Here is an 18,373-nt window from a genome sequence, read left to right as displayed (position 1 = left end):
CCATATTCACAGCTGACAGGTGCTGAGAGCAAGAACAGTGTTTTCCGAACTTTGGACAGATCTGGGGATTCCAGCGTGTTCCAATTTTTTAAAAGCCTCTGGAAAACCACAAAGCTGTCCAAAGTTTGGAAAACACTGTTCCCACTCTCAGCAGTGGTCAGAGAGAAAGAAAGAGAGAGGGGGGAACAGAGAGAGAGGGCAGGGGCAGAGTGGGGGGGACAGAGAGAAAGAGGGGGGACAGAGAGAGATGGGAGGAGGAGAGAGAATAGGGGGCAGGGAGAGAGAGGGGGCAGAGAGAGAGAGGGGCAGAGAGAAATAGGGGGCAGGAAGAGAGAGGGGGCAGGGAGAGAGAGGGGGCAGAGAGAGAGAGGGGCAGAGAGAAATAGGGGGTAGAAAGAGGGAGGGGAACAGAGAGAGGGGGGCAGAGGAAGAGGGGGAGCAAATAGAGAGGGGGACAGAGAGAGAGAAAAAGGGAAAGAGGGAGAGGCAGAGAGAGAGAGGAGGGCACAGAGAGAGAGGGGGACGACACAGAGAAGGGGGACGACACTGGGGGGGAGAAATGCAGGGGGAACACAGAGAGGGGGACAGAGAGATAGACACAGACAGAGAGAGGAGGGAGAGCAATCAAGATCACTCCTGACAGATGGGCATCTGTCTGGAATACTCCCTCTCCCCGCCCTCTCTCTGCCCCTCTCTCTCTCTGCCTCCCCCACTCTCTCTACCCTCTCTCTCTGTCTCCCTCTCTCTCCTGACAGATGGACATCTGTCTGGAATACTCTACATTGATACAACAAATGACTACTTGTGCAAGCAAAAAACTGCTAGGTATCTCACTAAATCAGTGTCCAACATAGTGACGAGAAAGTAAGTCAATTAATTAATCTTCAGAAAGGTTCTTCATAAAAATGCACATTTGTTGTTTTGATTAATAGTAAGATAACTTTTTAATCCCTTTATCTTTCTGAAATTGTCTCACCGGCCCCCTACAAAAGACAAAGATTGTAATGTGCCCCCGCCACACGAAAATGTTGGACACCCCTGCTCCAAGCCTTTAATGTTGTGGTTTAAAATAACCTAGCTTGTGTATGTAAATTCATTTTAAAATGGCAAAAGTCATTTAGGGAATGGCCCGATTTCTACATTCTGGCACACATTATCTTCACTTGGGACACAAACTCAGTGACATGTTGAAATTTGCTGGACTTTAACTTCTATATGTATGCCACAATTCTACTGCTATCCATTTGGAATTACATTGTTCCAGAACTTGTATTGAGGGGAAAACAGGCAAGAAGATCCAAGGATCTCCAGAAGTCAGTACTGTAAGATCCTCATGAATACAAGAGTACGGTGTCATAGGGCTGAGTGATATTGCTAAAACAGGATGCTGCTGACCCATATACAGTAGTTAGTAAATACAATGTAACAGATAGCTTTATTAAATTTTAATCTGTGATGAACTGTTTCCACTCCTTAACAATATCCATGCTGCATTTGCAGTTTTAAAAACCATTGGGGAAGACAGTAAAAATTTATTGGCTGAAATTTATGAGCATGCTGCAAATTGCGGCAGTGCGCTCTGCTGTCAGTGGCCTTCAGGCGCGGATGCGCTGTTGCTGAGCCCCCGCGACATTTCACGTGGGGGCTCATCTAAATGGAGGAGGCAGAACAGCCATCCCTGATGACGTAGTGGGGTCAGCCACTCTGTCCCCAGCAACAGCTTCCGGCGCCACCGCGCAGGTACCTGTGGCATTTTTAAAGGGCTTCAAACCCTGCAGTAACAATTTAAATTTTAGAGGGACATTATTTGGAAATTTGTGTGAAAAACTAAATAAAAGCTGGAATTCCCTCTCCCCGCCCTCCCACCCCCCCTCAATCCAATGTTCGTTTTTTGGCCTATCCCATCCAAAATAATGTTAATTCCCAACCAGAACAGTTCCCCCCCCCACCGAACCTTTGCCCTTCAACCCCTTCCCATCATCCCCACAACCAATTACAATAATTCCCCCCTCCCTCCCGCACTGAAATTTTCATTCCTCTCCCCTCCCCACCTCTGTCACACCCCGGAACTCCGAACAGAGTTCTGAAGGCGTGGGAATTCCGGCTGGTGGCCGGAATATAGGCGTGGGACGACATCTCATTTGCATATTAAATAGGAAGATAGTGCAGCTAAACACGTGGCTGAGCAGCTGGTGTAGAAGGGAGGGTTTCAGATATCTGGACCATTGGGCTCTCTTCAGGGACAGATGGGACCTGTACAAGAAGGACGGGTTGCATCTAAACTGGAGGGGCACTAATATCCTGGCTGCAAGGTTTGCTAGCGTCACTCGGGAGGGTTTAAACTAGTGTGGCAGGGGGGTGGGAACCAGAGCAGTAGGACAGCTAGTGAAATAAATGAGGAGGACATAGTAAATAAGGCCAGTAGGACTAAGAGGAGCAGGCAGGGAGATGTTGCTGAGCACAGCGGGACTGGTGGCCTGAAGTGCATTTGTTTCAATGCGAGAAGTATAACAGGTAAGGCAAATGAACTTAGAGCTTGGATTAGTACTTGGAAATATGATGTTGTTGCGATTACAGAGACTTGGTTTAGGGAAGGGCAGGATTGGCAGCTAAATGTTCCAGGCTTTAGAAGCTTCAGGCGGGATAGAGGGGGATGTAAAAGGGGTGGGGGAGTTGCATGACTGGTTAAGGAGAATATCACAGCTGTACTGCGGGAGGACACCTCAGATAGGTCATGCAGCGAGGCAATATGGGTGGAGCTCAGGAATAGGAAGGGTGCAGTCACGATGTTGGGGGTTTACTACAGGCCTCCCAACAGCCAGTGGGAGGTAGAGGAGCAGATATGTAGACAGATTTTGGAAAGATGTAAAGGTAACAGGGTTGTGGTGGTGGGTAATTTTAACTTCCCCTATATTGACTGGGACTCACTTAGTGCTAGGGGCTTGGATGGGGCAGAATTTGTGAGGAGCATCCAGGCATACTTCTTGAAACAGTATGTAGATAGTCCAACGAGGGATGGGGCCATTCTGGACCTGGTATTGGGGAATGAGCCCGGCCAGGTGGGCGAAGTTTCAGTGGGGGAGCATTTCGGGAACAGTGACCATAATTCCGTAGGTTTTAAGGTACTTGTGGATAAGGATAAGAGTAGTCCTCGGGTGAAGGTGCTAAATTGGGGGAAGGCTAATTATAACAGTATTAGGCAGGAACTGAAGAATTTAGATTGGTGGCGGCTGTTTGAGGGTAAATCAACATCTGACATGTGGGAGTCTTTCAAACGTCAGCTGATTAGAATCCAGGACCAGCATGTTCCTGTGAGGATGAAGGACAAGTTTGGCAAGTTTCGGGAAGTTTGGATAACATGGGATATTGTGAGCCTAGTCAAAAAGAAAAAGGAAGCATTTGTAAGGGCTGGAAGGCTGAAGCACTTGAGGAATATAAAGACAGTAGGAAGGAACTTAAGCAAGGAGTTAGGAGGGCTAAAAGGGGTCATGAAAAGTCATTGGCAAACAGGATTAAGGAAAATCCCAAGGCTTTTTATACATATATAAAGAGCAAGAGGGTAACCAGGGAAAGGGTTGGCCAACTCAAGGACAGAGATGGGAATCTATGTGTGGAGCCAGAGGAAATGGGCGAGGTGCTAAATGAGAACATTGCATCAGTATTCAACAAAGAGAAGGACTTGGTGGATGATGAGCCTAGGGAAGGGAGTGCAGATAGTCTCAGTCATCTCATTATCAAAAAGGAGGAGGTGTTGGGTGTCTTGCAAAGCATTAAGGTAGATAAGTCCCCAGGGCCTGATGGGATCTCCCCTAGAATACTGAGGGAGGCAAGGGAAGAAATTGCTGGGGCCTTGACAGAAGTCTTTGCATCCTCATTGGCTACAGGTGAGGTCCCAGAGGACTGGGGAATAGCCAATGTTGTGCCTTTGTTTAAGAAGGGTGGCAAGGATAATCCAGGAAATTATAGGCCGGTGAACCTTACGTCAGTGGTAGGGAAACTATTAGAGAGGATTATTCAGGACAGGATTTACTCCCATTTGGAAACAAACGAACTTATTAGCGAGAGACAGCATGGTTTTGTGAAGGGGAAGTCGTGTCTTACTAATTTGATTGAGTTTTTTGAGGAAGTGACGAAGATGATTGATGAAGGAAGGGCAGTGGATGTTATCTATATGGACTTTAGTAAAGCCTTTGACAAGGTCCCGCATGGCAGACTGGTACAAAAGGTGAAGTCACACGGGATCAGAGGGGAGCTGGCAAGATGGATACAGAACTGGCTCGGTCATAGAAGACAGAGGGTATCAGTGGATGGGTGTTTTTCTGAATGGAGGAATGTGACTAGTGGCGTTCCGCAGGGATCAGTGCTGGGACCTTTGCTGTTTGTAGTATATATAAATGATTTGGAGGAAAATGTAGCTGGTCTGATTAGTAAGTTTGCGGACGACACAAAGGTTGGTGGAGTTGCGGATAATGATGAGGATTGTCAGAGGATACAGCAGGATATAGATCGGTTGGAGACTTGGGCGGAGAAATGGCAGATGGAGTTTAATCCGGACAAATGTGAGGTAATGCATTTTGGAAGGTCTAATGCAGGTGGGAGGTATACAGTAAATGGCAGAACCCTTAGGAGTATTGACAGGCAGAGAGATCTGGGCGTACAGGTCCACAGGTCACTGAAAGTGGCAACGCAGGTGGATAAGGTAGTCAAGAAGGCATGCCTTCATCGGTCGGGGCATAGAGTATAGAAATTGGCAAATCATGTTGCAGCTGTACAGAACCTTAGTTAGGCCACACTTAGAATATTGCGTGCAATTCTGGTCGCCACACTACCAGAAGGACGTGGAGGCTTTGGAGAGGGTACAGAGGAGGTTTACCAGGATGTTGCCTGGTCTGGAGGGCATTAGCTATGAGGAGAGGTTGGAAAAACTCGGATTGTTTTCACTGGAACGACGGAGGTGGAGGGGCGACATGATAGAGGTTTACAAAGTTATGAGCGGCATGGACAGAGTGGATAGTCAGAAGCTTTTTCCCAGGGTGGAAGAGTCAGTTACTAGGGGACATAGGTTTAAGGTGCGAGGGGCAAAGTTTCGAGGGGATGTGCGAGGCAAGTTTTTTACACAGAGGGTGGTGAGTGCCTGGAAGTTGCTGCCAGGGGAGGTGGTGGAAGCAGATACGATAGCGACGTTTAAGAGACATCTTGACAAATACATGAATAGGAAGGGAATAGAGGGATATGGGCCCCGGAAGTGCAGAAGGTGTTAGTTTAGGCAGGCATCAAGATGGGCGCAGGCTTGGAGGGCCGAATGACCTGTTCCTGTGCTGTACTGTTCATTGTTCTTTGTTCTTTGCTCTGCCACCAAGCCGGTAAAATATGGCAGGGCTTTCTCAGTGTCGGAAGTCGTGGCAAACCTCTCCCGGAAGAATTTTCTGGGCCCCCCCACTGCCATGACCCCGCGCCGGAGGGCTCATAAAATTCAGCCCAATATGTCTCAGTGACCATGTTGGCAACAGTCATTAACGTTTTTTTGTTGCAAATTGGATTAAAAGACAAGTTTTACAGGTATGTCACAGATCAGTAGCTGCAATGTGCATCATTTAGAACCACAGAACCATAGAAAAGTTGGAGCACAGAAGGAGGCCATAGAGCCAATTGTGTCTGCACCGGCTGAAAAAAACTAGCTACCCAATCTAATCCCACCTTTCAGCACGTGGTCCGTAGCCTTGCAGGTTACAACACTTCAAGTGCAGGTCCAGGTACATTTTAAATGAGTTGAGGGTTTCTGCCTCCACCACCGATCCGGGCAATGAATTCCAGATGCCCACCATCCTCTGGGTGAAAAAGTTTTCCTCATGTCCCCTCTAATCCTTCTACCAATCACCTTAAATCTGTGCCCCCTGGTAACTGACCTCTCTGCTAGGGGAAACAGGTCCTTCCTGTCTACTCTATCTAGGCCCCTCATAATTTTGTACACCTCAATTAAGTCACCCCTCAGCCTCCTCTGTTCTAAGGAAAACAACCCTAGCTTTTCCAATCTTTCCTCAAAGCTGCAACTTTCAAGCCCTGGCAACATTCCTGTAAATCTCCTCTGTACTCTCTCCGGAGCAATTATGCCCTTTCTGTACACAATACTCCAGCTGTGGCCTAACCAGCGTTTTATACATTTCCAGCATTACATCCCTGCTTTTGTATTCTATACCTCGGCCAATAAAGGAAAGCATTCCATATGCCTTCTTTACCACTCTATCTACCTGTCCTGCCACCTTCAGGAACCTGTGGATGTGCACTCCAAGCTCTCTCACTTCTTCTACCCCTCTCAATATCCTCCCGTTTATTGTGTATTCCCTTGCTTTGTTTGCCCTCCCCAGTGCATAACCTCACACTTCTCCGGATTGAATTCCATTTGCCACTTTTCTGCCCACTGAACCAAACCATTTGATATCATTCTGAAGTTTACAGCTATAATCTTCACTATTAACTACATGGCCCTTTTTAAACAATGGTACAATGTTTGCAGACCTCCAATCCTCTAGTCCCTTGCCTGTATATAGTGAGGATTTTAAGATGATCCTCAGAGTATCCGCTGTTTCCTCCCTGGCTTCCTTTAACAACTTGGGCCCAATCTATCTGGCCCTGGTGATTTAACCACTTTCAAGGTTGACAGATCCTCTAGTACTTCCTCTCTCATTATGCTTATTGAATCTAATATTTCACAGTCCTCCTCTTTTACTGCAATGTCTGCATCATCCCTCTCCTTTGTGAAAGACAGAGCCAAAAAACCCATTAAGAACTCTGCCCACATCTTCTGCATCCATGCATAAGCTCCCTTGTACATCTCTGATAGGCCCTACCCTTTCCTTAGTTATCCTCTTGCTCTTAATGTACTGTTAAAACATTTTTGAGTTTGCCTTAATTTAACCTGCCAATAATTTTTCATGTCTTCTCTTTGCTTTCCTTATTTCCTTTTTTGCTTCACCCTTGCACTTTCTATGCTCTTCTTGGCTTTCTGAAGTTTTTTGTGACCGTCATAAGCTTTTTTATCTGCTTTATCTTTCTCTGTATGCTTCTCGATAACCAGGGGGCTCTAGATTTGGCAGTACCACCCTTTTTCTTGGTGGGGACATGTCTACACTGTGCCCGTAGAATCTTGCTTTTGAATGCTTCCCACTGGTTTGCCACTGATTTTCCTTCAAGTAGCTGTTTCCAGTCCACTTTTGCCAGATCACCTCTCAGCTTCGTAAAATTTGCCTTCCCCCAATTTAGAACTTTTACTCCTGGTCCACCTTTGTCCTTTTCTATGATTATGCTGAAACTAACTGTATTATGGTCACTATCTTCAAAATGGTCACCCACTGCTACTTCATCCATTTGTCCAGCTCATTTCTGAAGACTAAATCTAGAATTGCACCCCCTCTTGTTGGGCTTGTTACCTGCTGGCTAAAAAAGTTCTCGAATGCAGTTCAAGAATTTTGTGCCCTCTGTGCCCTTCACACTGTTTGTATCCCACTTGATATTGGGGTAGCTGAAATCCCTAACTATTATTGCCCTATTGTTTTAGCACTCAGAAACTTGCCTACATATTTGTTCTTTTATCTCCCTCTCACTATTTAGGGGTCTGTAGTACACTCCTAGTAGTGTGGCTGCCCCTTTTTTATTTCTGAGCTCAACCCAAATGGCCTCATTTGATGATTCATTTAGCATATCATCCCTCCTCACAGCTGTTATTGATTCCTTAACCAATAATGCTACACCCCCTCCTTTTTTATCCCCATCTCTATCCTGCCTTGGAAACTTTATATCCAGGGATGTTGAGCAATCTAAATGTGCATGGCAGCAAGCTGACTTTGCATGACATCAGTCTGATCTTCCACTATAGCACCCAGAAATTGGGTAGCTTCTGTTTGTGCTGCACTGGAATCTGAGACATCAGCCATCAGACGCTGCATAATGCTTGGGTCTGCAATGTACATTAATGGACATCAAGCTCTGTGCAAGGACGGTGCCGGACCCCTACATGCTCCTTAGCAGTGAACGCAGGCTTTTTCTGACAGGCCTTCCAATACTCCCAGCATTTCATTGTGCATACCAATCAGACTTTTTCTTTAGGCTTCCCCATCAAAGTTCTCATCTGAGTCCTCTGCAGCAGAATTCATGTACAACCTCACCCTCCAGTGAGCTGGCACCTACACTACCTTTTGCCCCTGCAATCTCTGAATCCCCAACCTCCCCACAATTTCCAACACCCTGCACACTTCCATGACCTCTGACTCCCCCATGTCCCCAGGAACTCCGACCCTCCACGCCACCACCACCCTGCCTCCCCACCCCCACTCCCGGCCCACAGCAAAATCCTGCAATCTCCTACTAACTTGGCATCTGCTTCTCGGCAGTTTTCCCGACCAACAGGGAGTCAGCCTGTTAATCAGGCTGTGTCGGGTGGAGAAGTTACTGTTAAAGGTTTAAAGATGCCTGCATTTAAATTTAGAGGATGTCTGAAACCCTCACTTCCGAGTTTCTCATCATTATATACTTACCCCTCCTCATCAACTCTATTCACAGCCCCGAATAAATATTGGGGCCACGGTAAATGAAATTTCATGCAGAAGTGTTTGAAGTAAAGCATTTTCCAAAGAAAAATGAGGAGAGGCAATAAAAATTAAATTCCTCAATTTTAAAGTGGCTGCAAGAAGAAAGGGATCTGAAGATACACATACACAGATCTTTGAAGGTGGCAGGACAACTTTGAGAAGGCTATTAAAATGCTTATAGGATCCTTTGCTTTATAAATAGAGCCATAGAGTACAAAAGCAAGGAAGTTATGTAAACCTTTAATCATTAGTTAGTCTTCAACTGGAGTATTGTGTCCAATTCTGAGCACCACACTTTAGGAAGGATGTCAAGGCCTTGGACAGAGTGCAGTGAAGCTTTACTCGAATGGACCAGGGATGATGCACTTCAGTTATGTGGAGAGATGAGAGAAGCTACAATTATTCTCCTTGGAGCAGAGACGGTTAAGGGTGGATTTAATAGAATTCTTCAAAATTAGGAGGGGATTTGATAGAGTAGCTACTGGCAGGAGGTTTGGTAACCAGAGAACACAGATTTAAGATAATTGGCAAAAATCCAGGGGGATAGGAGGAGAAATTTTTAAGTTGCAAGTTTAAAAAAAATTCTTTCATGGGATATGGCTGTCGCTGGCAAGGCCACCATTTGTTACCCATCCCTCATTGCCCTTGATAACTGACTGGCTTACTCGGCCATTTCAGAGGGCAGTTAAGAGTCATCCAGTTATGATCTGAAATACACTACCTGAAAGGGTGGTGGAAGTAGATTCAGTAGTAACTTTTACAAGGGAACTGAATATATACTTGATAAGGAAAAATTGGCAGGGCTGTGGGGAAAAAGCTGTAGAGTGGAACTATTTGGATAGTACTTTCAAAGAGTCGACACAGGTACAATAGGCCAAATTTAGTCTCCTTTTATGTTATATGACTATGAAAAATGTTTTAAGTGAATAATAATGAAAGGCACATACAAATCCTGTACCCAGACACATACAGATGTGACAGATATTGACCCTCAACTAATACCAGTAGCACAGAATGGATTGAACAGAAAATGTCTCCTGTTGGATCACTGTATACTGAGTTGAGAAATGTTTCATGATTTTACCTATAATAGATAACCATTACTGATTAGTGCTGACATAAAAAAAGGAAAATCCAGGAATGATTTAATTTTAATATCACAATGCTTTAATTTATGCAATATAGTGTATTTGGCTTGGCTAAATAATTAAGTTATATTTTTTCAACATCTTTCTTCTCTGCAGACAGGATTTCTCTATAGACACAGGGTTATCTTATTACTTGAACAGTTCTATGATCGTCATTCAGGCATCCATAGAGCTGAATTCCGTAACCCAAGACAATGTGAGTACAAACAAGAAGAGAGATAGTAGAGAGTAAGCAACAGTGAACAGGGAAGGTTCTGGATATCTGATAATAGATTCTTTTCCCAGTACTGTTAGAAATAGTGCCTGGAATTTTACAGAGCCTCAGGGAGTGGATGAGGTAGGGTTCCAAAGAAATTGGGTGGGAGGGCAGGGGATGGCATGTCCCTTGCCTTCCCACTACCACTGGCATTTTACCAGCGGCAGGGAATCTAGTAGACAGCAGCACCCCCCCCCACTCCCCCTCTACCAAGAGGCCAATTGCATTGCAACAAATTGACATTGAATAACTTCAGTCTGAGCTTCCACTACAGCACTCAGATGTTGGGTGGCTGCTACATATGCTGCAATGAAGGTCGTAATATCAGCCATCAGGATGTGAAATCAAGTGACAGTGCTGTGTCTTCTTCATCGCTCTCTTCTTGGTGTTCCTGCACTGCCTGGACAGGTTGCACCTCTTGTATATCTGAAAGGAAAAAGGCACAGGGTAAGGTTGTGGTGTGGGGAGGGATGGGGAAATGTATAAGGTGCATGATTACACCATCTGCAGCTTGTAAATCAGAAGAGAGTGTAGTATGAGAGGAAAGGAAGATGTGAGAAGGAGGATTAGGTAGGAGGATACTGTCATCTTCAACAGTTTCAGCTCCACCGCTGGCGAGGGCCTCAGCAATGGCTGTCCCTCCAGCACTGTCTCTTCCATGGGGATTCTGGTTGTGTGTCACCGTGTCCTGCAAGAGAGAGAAAAGTGCATCAGTGAGTATTGTACAGTCTGTTTGGCTGATGTGACTGTCATGGTTGAATAGCTGGAAGTGTGTGCAAGCTGTGAGATGTGAATGCAAGGTTTGCAGCATTGCTAAGTGAGGGTGAGGTGTGAGCCCTAACTGATAGATATTTTCAGTAGGTGTGTGATGGGGTGTGGTGATCTGAGCAGACTAGTGGTGCAATTGACAGAATATGGCATTTGAAGATGAATTCATCTACTTTGATCCTTTGGGCTGAATTTTACTGGCCCCTCGATGCCGCAGGTCGTGGCGCGGGGGCATTAAAATGCTGCAGGGAGAGGCCCGCCTCGACCCGCGACATTGAGAAGGGCCCTCCGCATATTTCTGGCAGCAGCAGGACTTCGGTGCGGCCCCCTGCCGTATGGAGGCAGCTCCACAATCAACATATGGTAATAATTACTTACCTTTGCTGATTATGCAGCCCGCCGCCTCTCCACCAACACTGCTGGATTTATCGTTGAATGGGCAGCCGTCACATGTCGTCCCGTTCTCGATCTGAAAAGCCAGCGGGTCCTCACTCTGCATTACAGAAGGGAGGAGGGAGGGGGGATATATTCAGGGGTCGAACTCTGCATTCTTAAAGGGAGGAGGGGGAGGGAATATTCAGGGGTCTAACTCTGCATTCTTAAAGGGAGGGGGAGAATATTCAGGGGTCTAACACTGCATTCTTAAAGGGAGGAGGGGGGAGGAAATATTCAGGGGTCTAACTCTGCATTCTTAAAGGGAGGGGGAGAATATTCAGGGGTCTAACTCTGCATTCTTAAAGGGAGGAGGGAGGGGGGTATATGCAGGGGTCTCGCTCTGCATTCTGAAAGGGAGGGGGTTTGGGATTACTGGAGGGAAAGCTGTGCTGGCATGAAGGGAGGTACCATGGACCATCCCTCCATTAACAGTGTACTCTGTGTTTGTGAGGGGACAATGGCAGACTAGGCACCCTGTGTGTGGGGAGGGTGCTAGAAAGGGCAGGAGCATTAAGGTTTTATGGATGATGGGGGCAATCGTTTCAGCAGGTAGGATCTTGATGTGGTCATGCTGTGCCACACTGTGTTGGCCAAGATGGGCAATGCCATGGCACGCCACATATTTGATCCAGGAAAGCAGCTGATGTGCCCGTCAACACCAATCCGTGCCCTGTTAGGAACCTTCAAATACATGCGGTGTTCAACTTTATCTCACATGGAAATAGGTATGGCTCATCCTACATTGTGTGATTCTCTGCACGTGAGGATCCGTATGCTCCAGAGGCAATATCAACAGGCAGGTGCGATCCATGTAGAGGCCCCCGGTCATGAGCATCAGCCCCCAAGGGGAGCTCGCCATTACGGTTGCTGTGCATCTACATGCCCCACATGACATGCCATCGGATGTCAGAGCGCCAGTGTCAGAGTAGGTTGCGCATAAAGAGAGGGTGGTGACATGTCTCTGTGCCCTGCTGAAGGATGACCTGCAGCCCATGGGCTCCGGTGGACATCCCACGCCTTTGTTCCTCATAATGGCAGTGGTTCTCAAGCCTGACGCCTCTGCAGCCTTTTAGGGGCCCACCAGAGTCAGCAGCACCGCTTCAGGATGTAGTCTCACAGCCAGACCCAGAGTGCCATTGGTTCTGGCACCATTGCCGGAGAACCATAGGTTATAATGTTCATAGACTGCACTCATGTGGCCATCAGGCCTCCTGCCAGGCTACCACCTGCAGACATCACCATTAAAGGAGCCCTCTCAATCTAGATGAAGATGGTATGTGATCACTGCAGATGTTTGCAGAGAATGTGTGACCGCTTCTCAGGCAGCTGCCATGACACCTGGGTCTTGCGCCAGTCCTGCCTGCCACCGCTGTTCACTGAACTGGCTCAGATGGAAGGATGGCTGCTAGGAGATAAGGGCTATCCTTTGCAGACATGGCTCCCGACACCAGTGAGAGACTCCACCACTGCTGCAGAGGAGAGATAATGCCAGCCACTGAGTTACATGAGCCACTATTGAACAGGAGATCGGCATGCTGAGAGCGCTTCCAATGCCTGGACGGATAGGGTGATGCCCTGTACTACGGGCTGAAAAGGCCAGCTCCTTTCGTTGCTGCTCTGCACAACTACGCACCCAGTGGGGGCCAGGCCTGGCATGATGAGGAGAGGCGTCAACAGGATTCCTCCTCGGACTATGAGGACTCTGAGGACCTACAACATGAAAGATGCATGGGAGGGCAGATGGCACCCAGGCTCTGCACGCAGGGCTAGCAGTGAGCTAGGGATGTATGGCAGTGGCTTATCCGACAAAGGCTGTCTGCTCCACAGGGCTCTGTAAGCCACACATCACCCTCGCTCACCTGCTGTGCACCAGTCTACATCTGCACCATCCCTGTGTAAACCATTAGAGGCAGCAGCTGACTGAGCCAATGTCCATGTTGCTGAGTCCTGAGTCCTGAAGAGCCAACTGTGCAAAGGGATGTGACATTGGCGCTACATGCTGGCACACATCATTCACACGGAGAAAAGGACACACATGTTGGTGAGGAACATTTAGTGAAAGACGTATTTACATTGCTGTGACACCCGTGCATTCCCATTTGTGTCACTGTGTTCTCTGTAAACCTCTGTAATACCTTTTATGGTCTGTTTAAGTCTCACATCGTGGAATATGCAAAATTAAGATTATTCACCCAGGTGCGGCACGCCTACAAGAAGGAATGTTACACTTGTATGGGAGAAGAGGATCACAACTTCACAGGACACTGGGATACAGCAGGGTAAGTATGTGGCAGCAAAACGGAAAGTGCTGGGGTAACTCAGCAGGTCAGGCAGCATCTGTGGAGAGAGAAGCAGAGTTAAATTTCAGGTCAGTGAACTTGGACAAGTTAACTCTGCTTCTCTCTCCGCAGTTGCTGCCTGATCTGCTGGATTTCTGCAGCACTTTCTGCTTTGCTTCCAGATTGACAGCAGCCCCACTCTTCAGCAGTGAGGTAGGTATTTCTTTGACAGCTGTCAGGAAGCAGGTGCTGGGGTGCTTAAAACAGGGCCCCAGCACTTGCTGCACAACTGTCAAAAACTCTTACTGTGCCGAATGTCCCGCCTCTCCCCACGTAATATGGGGAGGGTGGCTCGGCGCTGTGATTCTAATGAGCCCCCGTGATTAATATTGCGGGGGCTCGGCGGCGGCCAGCGAATGCGGACTCACCACCGAGTTCAAAGGGCGCCAACGCAGACGGCAGCACCCCAATAAAATTCAACCCCTTGTGTGAGGTCATTGAACAATTTCTGGCACTGCATCCAGGTCCTTGGGGCTTGGCTACTGGCATTGACCTCCACGATCAACTGCTCCCACTGCCTTTTGACTGTGTGTCTGGAGGGACTCCTGCCCCCTACAAATAAAGAACATCTTCCTTGTACCTTCTACCTTCTCTACCAAAGCTTTCAGTGCAGCGTTTGAAAACCTTGGAGCCCATTATTTTGCATGTTATACCGTTTCTCACGTTTCCTGGGCAAAATTCACTTCCTGCACGACTGCCAGCACCTGCTCCAGACACAATATAGCTTTAAATGGTGCTGGCAAATTATGATTTTGGAGCCACCTGCTGATGTGTGCAGACAATGAACAACACTGCCTGCACGCAGCAGCCATTGAAATTAGCAGGCAGCACGATGTTGGCATGCTGCCTGCATTACATTGAACAGGTTACTCATGCATCGCGATCCCCATGCCCATTTTCAGTGCTATCCAATTTAACCCCAGTGTAATTAGGAAAAGAATGAAAAAAGAAGATAAATTCTCAGAGTCTCTTGCAGATTGTGGAAAATCTCCGTGGCAAATTCAATGATATAATTCCTTTCTTTCAACAAACCTGTGACTTTAGCTCTGTTCATATCTGATCTTTTTGTAAGATCAACTATTAATATTCTAGAGGGAATAATTTATACGAATCATAGAATAGAGAAATAGGTCCTTACGATTATGAAATTGTTTGGTAAGGTAGACATAGAGAAGATGTTTCTGCTTGCGGATGACAACAAAACTAGGGGTTATAAATATACAATAGTAACTAATAACTCCATTAGGTAATTTAGAAGAAAATTCTTTACCCAGAGAGTGATTAGAGTGTGGCAGTTGCGACCACAAGCAGTAGTTGAGGCAAGTAGCATGGATGCCTGGTAAGTACATATGGGAGAAAGGAACAGAAGAATATGTTGATCGGATTACATCAAGTCGGGTGCTCGCGTAGAGCATAAATACCACACAAATGACAACAGTTGGTCTGAATGGCTTGTTTTATGTGCTGTACACTAATTCTGTGTAATGTTTTGAAAACTTAAAATGTGATATGACCTCAAAAGCATTCATTAAAGCTTCATTAGGATTTCCTCTGAACATCCTTTTGCAATTGGAATACCAAATACATTAGATTTACAACTGATTTTATTAACAACTAAGTAATATTCAAAATGGCCCCAGTTGATCTTTATTAGCTAATAGCCTGGATTAAAATTCAGGGTTCCAGACAAGATAAATACAGTTGTGGCACAACTCCATTTGAATCCATACACTATCTTTGACAAATGATTGACTAACTGAATTTCTGACACTCCTACAAACTACTCACATTTATTACTGTTCCGATTTCATATGCTTACCATATAGTGGGCTGCTTTGTAGGTCAGAATTGTAAATTTACAAGATTACAGCAAGTGAATTTTCTGACCTAATGTTAGTATTGATAATTAAGTAGATAATTCAATTCTCAAATTTAAATATAACTTTCAAAGCAGTAGTGAAATATGGGAAAAACACACCAGTAAATGTAAAAAATAGGTACAATAACTGTGCAAAACTTGTTTGTTAGAATGCTGTTTAAATTTTGTGTGTTTGCCATTTCACTAGGGCCAGTAATTGAGCTTGATGAAATGGAACTTGATGACTTTATTCTTGACTTTGGAAATGACTACATTAGTGCTGAAGCACATCTGGATACTGAAAATGAGGTAACAGCTGACCAGGAGCAAGCTGAAGTGGCTGACCAGACACCATTTCAAAGAGAGATAGAAAATGGAGACTCTGAAGAAGACCATGTGGTGGAAGGTAGAGAGAGTACACAAAAAAAGTTGGCCCGATTCAGTTTAACAGCAAATGATGGTAAGGATGAGCAAAAGAAAATTGATATGGTAGCCGAAGTAAAGCGGGAAATATGCTATCAGTAGAATGAGGGCTTAAAGGAGACAACGTAGCACAGAGTAAGATCAAAGAAAACTGCAAAGCATCAGAAATAATTGATAGTGAAAGGCAGAGAGAAATTAATCAGATGCCAAAAACATCTCTTCCCTGAAATGTGCTTGAGAACTAAATTTAATACTTAAAAAACTTGTTTTGTGTTTCAATAGAAAGATTTGCATTTATATAATGTCTTTCACAAGAAGTGAAAAGTGCAGAGTTGGAAATCTGAAATGAAACAGATAAAGATTTTTACCTTATTTGCTCCACTTACAGTATCACCCATCGAAAATTCACATGAAATAGTATTTTGGCAATAAAATGCAATGTTTAGATTGACTATTCAGAGTATCAGCCCCCACCTCTCCGTTGACACTACCATTGATGGCAAACCTTCAGGTACCTCAGCCTCACACTCTGAAACTTTCTCATTAATTACCCATGCTTCTCCATTATTCTCTTCACCTTTAAAAGCCAACTCAAAACACATTCTTAAACAAATTTTTTCTCAGTCTCCAAACTCTCCCTCCAATACTCAGGCTCTGTTCCTCCATTTCCATTAATTAATTACTTTGAGATTTGTTTGTACATTACTTCTTGTTGATTAAGAGACCAAAGTGCTCTTAGAACTTTTTCTTTATAAATGTAAACTTCACATTTGATCCTGGCGCAGAGAAAGCTGTTGATCTAGAATTTTTCCAAAAGCTGTTGTACCAACATAATTGTGGATTTTCATTTACAATTACTTGCAGGTGACCTTATTTCTGATAAAGTTTCTCAGCATAGCATTCCTGATGAGCAGACTGCAGCAATATCTAAATTTCCAGGTACTCCCTGCATTTTTGTCCATTTTATAGGTTCGTCACAAAACTTGAAAAACAATAAGGATGCATAGAAACTGATAGCAATAAAAATAGATCGAGAGATTAAGTATTATCATCCATTTTTGCAGCCTTTATGAAATGAGTTCTTTGTATTCAACAAAATGTGAGGAATGTTAGTGCCAAGGAAAGGAACATTCTTTTCACTTTTGGTACCCAAGAATAAATTTTCTGATTCATTACACTTGATCAACACATGTAAAATGGATGCTGGATCACTGCTTATTTATTGTCCTGCTATAGTTTTCAAGTATTGTGAGATATACCCATCACTGAAGCAAGAGGACCCGGCGCTTAACTCATTGAAGCACCCAGTTATGTATGTTGGGATCTTGAATCAGAAATGGTGGTTTTATTTGGGCAGGCCAAGATGAAATGAGATGCACAAAGCTGAAGATTTGCACTTGTTTGGCCATTTAATTTGCCTACATTGATAATAGAAGGAGCGTAAGTGTATTGGCCCAAAAGACCTCTTCCTGAGCTTTAAATTCTATAAATTATGGTACTTTGTACAAATGTAAAATTCGCCATTGGAATATATCTTTTTTCGCTCTTGTCAATATTCTCCTGTCCCCTGGCTGAGATCAGCTAACTCAGTGCATGTGAGGGGTGGTAGTTGTGATCTGTGTGTTCTGAGCCATTGGGATAATGTATGCAGTCAACCTTTTAGGCAAAAACATTTAACAAATATAAGTAAATGATTTAGTTTTATACAATTGCTTTAGTTTGCATATCCAACTGATGTTTTCTTTAGCCTTCTTATTAAGATCACAACCTTGCTACATTCCATAGAGTAGCTTGAAATACAAAAAGGTCTTCCTTTTATGTAGCAACACTAAAAGAATTTAAACAGTAAAACATCATCTGTGAGAAAATACTACTCAGACGGAAGGATTAAATTGCTTAAAGATAAATAGAGCCTCTTTTTTGCTTGTCTTTGTACAGATTTGGCAAGCTTTATCTCAGACATCCAGTCCCATGATCATACTCTGATTACAAGTCCCTTTGACAAGAGTTCTCTAAACAAGCAGCAGTTTGTCCAGTTGATGGAGACATTTTTGGGAAGCACTACTGAGTTTTCAGTTATTGAAAGCCTTATAAACTATATTCAGGGTGAATATAGAGAAACCAAAGAAGAAAAGATAGACAGATTAAATCAGGTAAATCACGCAGGGACTCTTCCTGTTTCTGCATCTGGTAATGTAGGTGTGGCATTGATTTCAACATGAATGTGTGTATAGTTATTAATTTAAGTAGATGGATTTGCCTCCTCATCCATTCCCCTCTATGGTTTCATGTCATACCAACAGCTTTATGGTTGTATCCTCCTGTACTTATTCTTGTCACCTCTTGTATCACCTTATTGTTTTTTAGTATTCATTATTTATCCTGTTTCAGACTCTTTCATATTCTTATCTTTTCACCCACTCCTATGATTACCCAATAACTGTTAATCATCTCACTTCATTTTCCTCTCCTTGTCTTTCAACATTCCACCTCAAGAAGGCCTTGTAGCCAAAATATTGTCACTGGCCTTATTTTTTATTTCCCATCTTATACCCCAGTGC

The 18,373-nt window shown here is 44.7% G+C and overlaps 1 protein-coding gene across 1 annotated transcript in view; it reads left to right on the top strand.

The window, feature by feature from the left end:
• Positions 1-15,828, top strand: part of LOC137346711 (serine-rich adhesin for platelets-like) — a 109,387-nt gene extending 93,559 nt beyond the window's left edge. Inside the window, exon 6 of the mRNA XM_068010445.1 lies at positions 15,598-15,828. Within this exon, the coding sequence (XP_067866546.1) occupies positions 15,598-15,606 (9 nt within the window). The 3' untranslated portion in view covers positions 15,607-15,828. The remainder of the gene's footprint in view (positions 1-15,597) is intronic.
• Positions 15,829-18,373: the final 2,545 nt, after the last annotated feature.

This window comes from Heterodontus francisci, chromosome 30, assembly GCF_036365525.1.
Source record: "Heterodontus francisci isolate sHetFra1 chromosome 30, sHetFra1.hap1, whole genome shotgun sequence".
NCBI classification, from domain to species: Eukaryota; Metazoa; Chordata; class Chondrichthyes; order Heterodontiformes; family Heterodontidae; genus Heterodontus; species Heterodontus francisci.
This window is presented reverse-complemented; position numbering and strand designations above follow the sequence as displayed.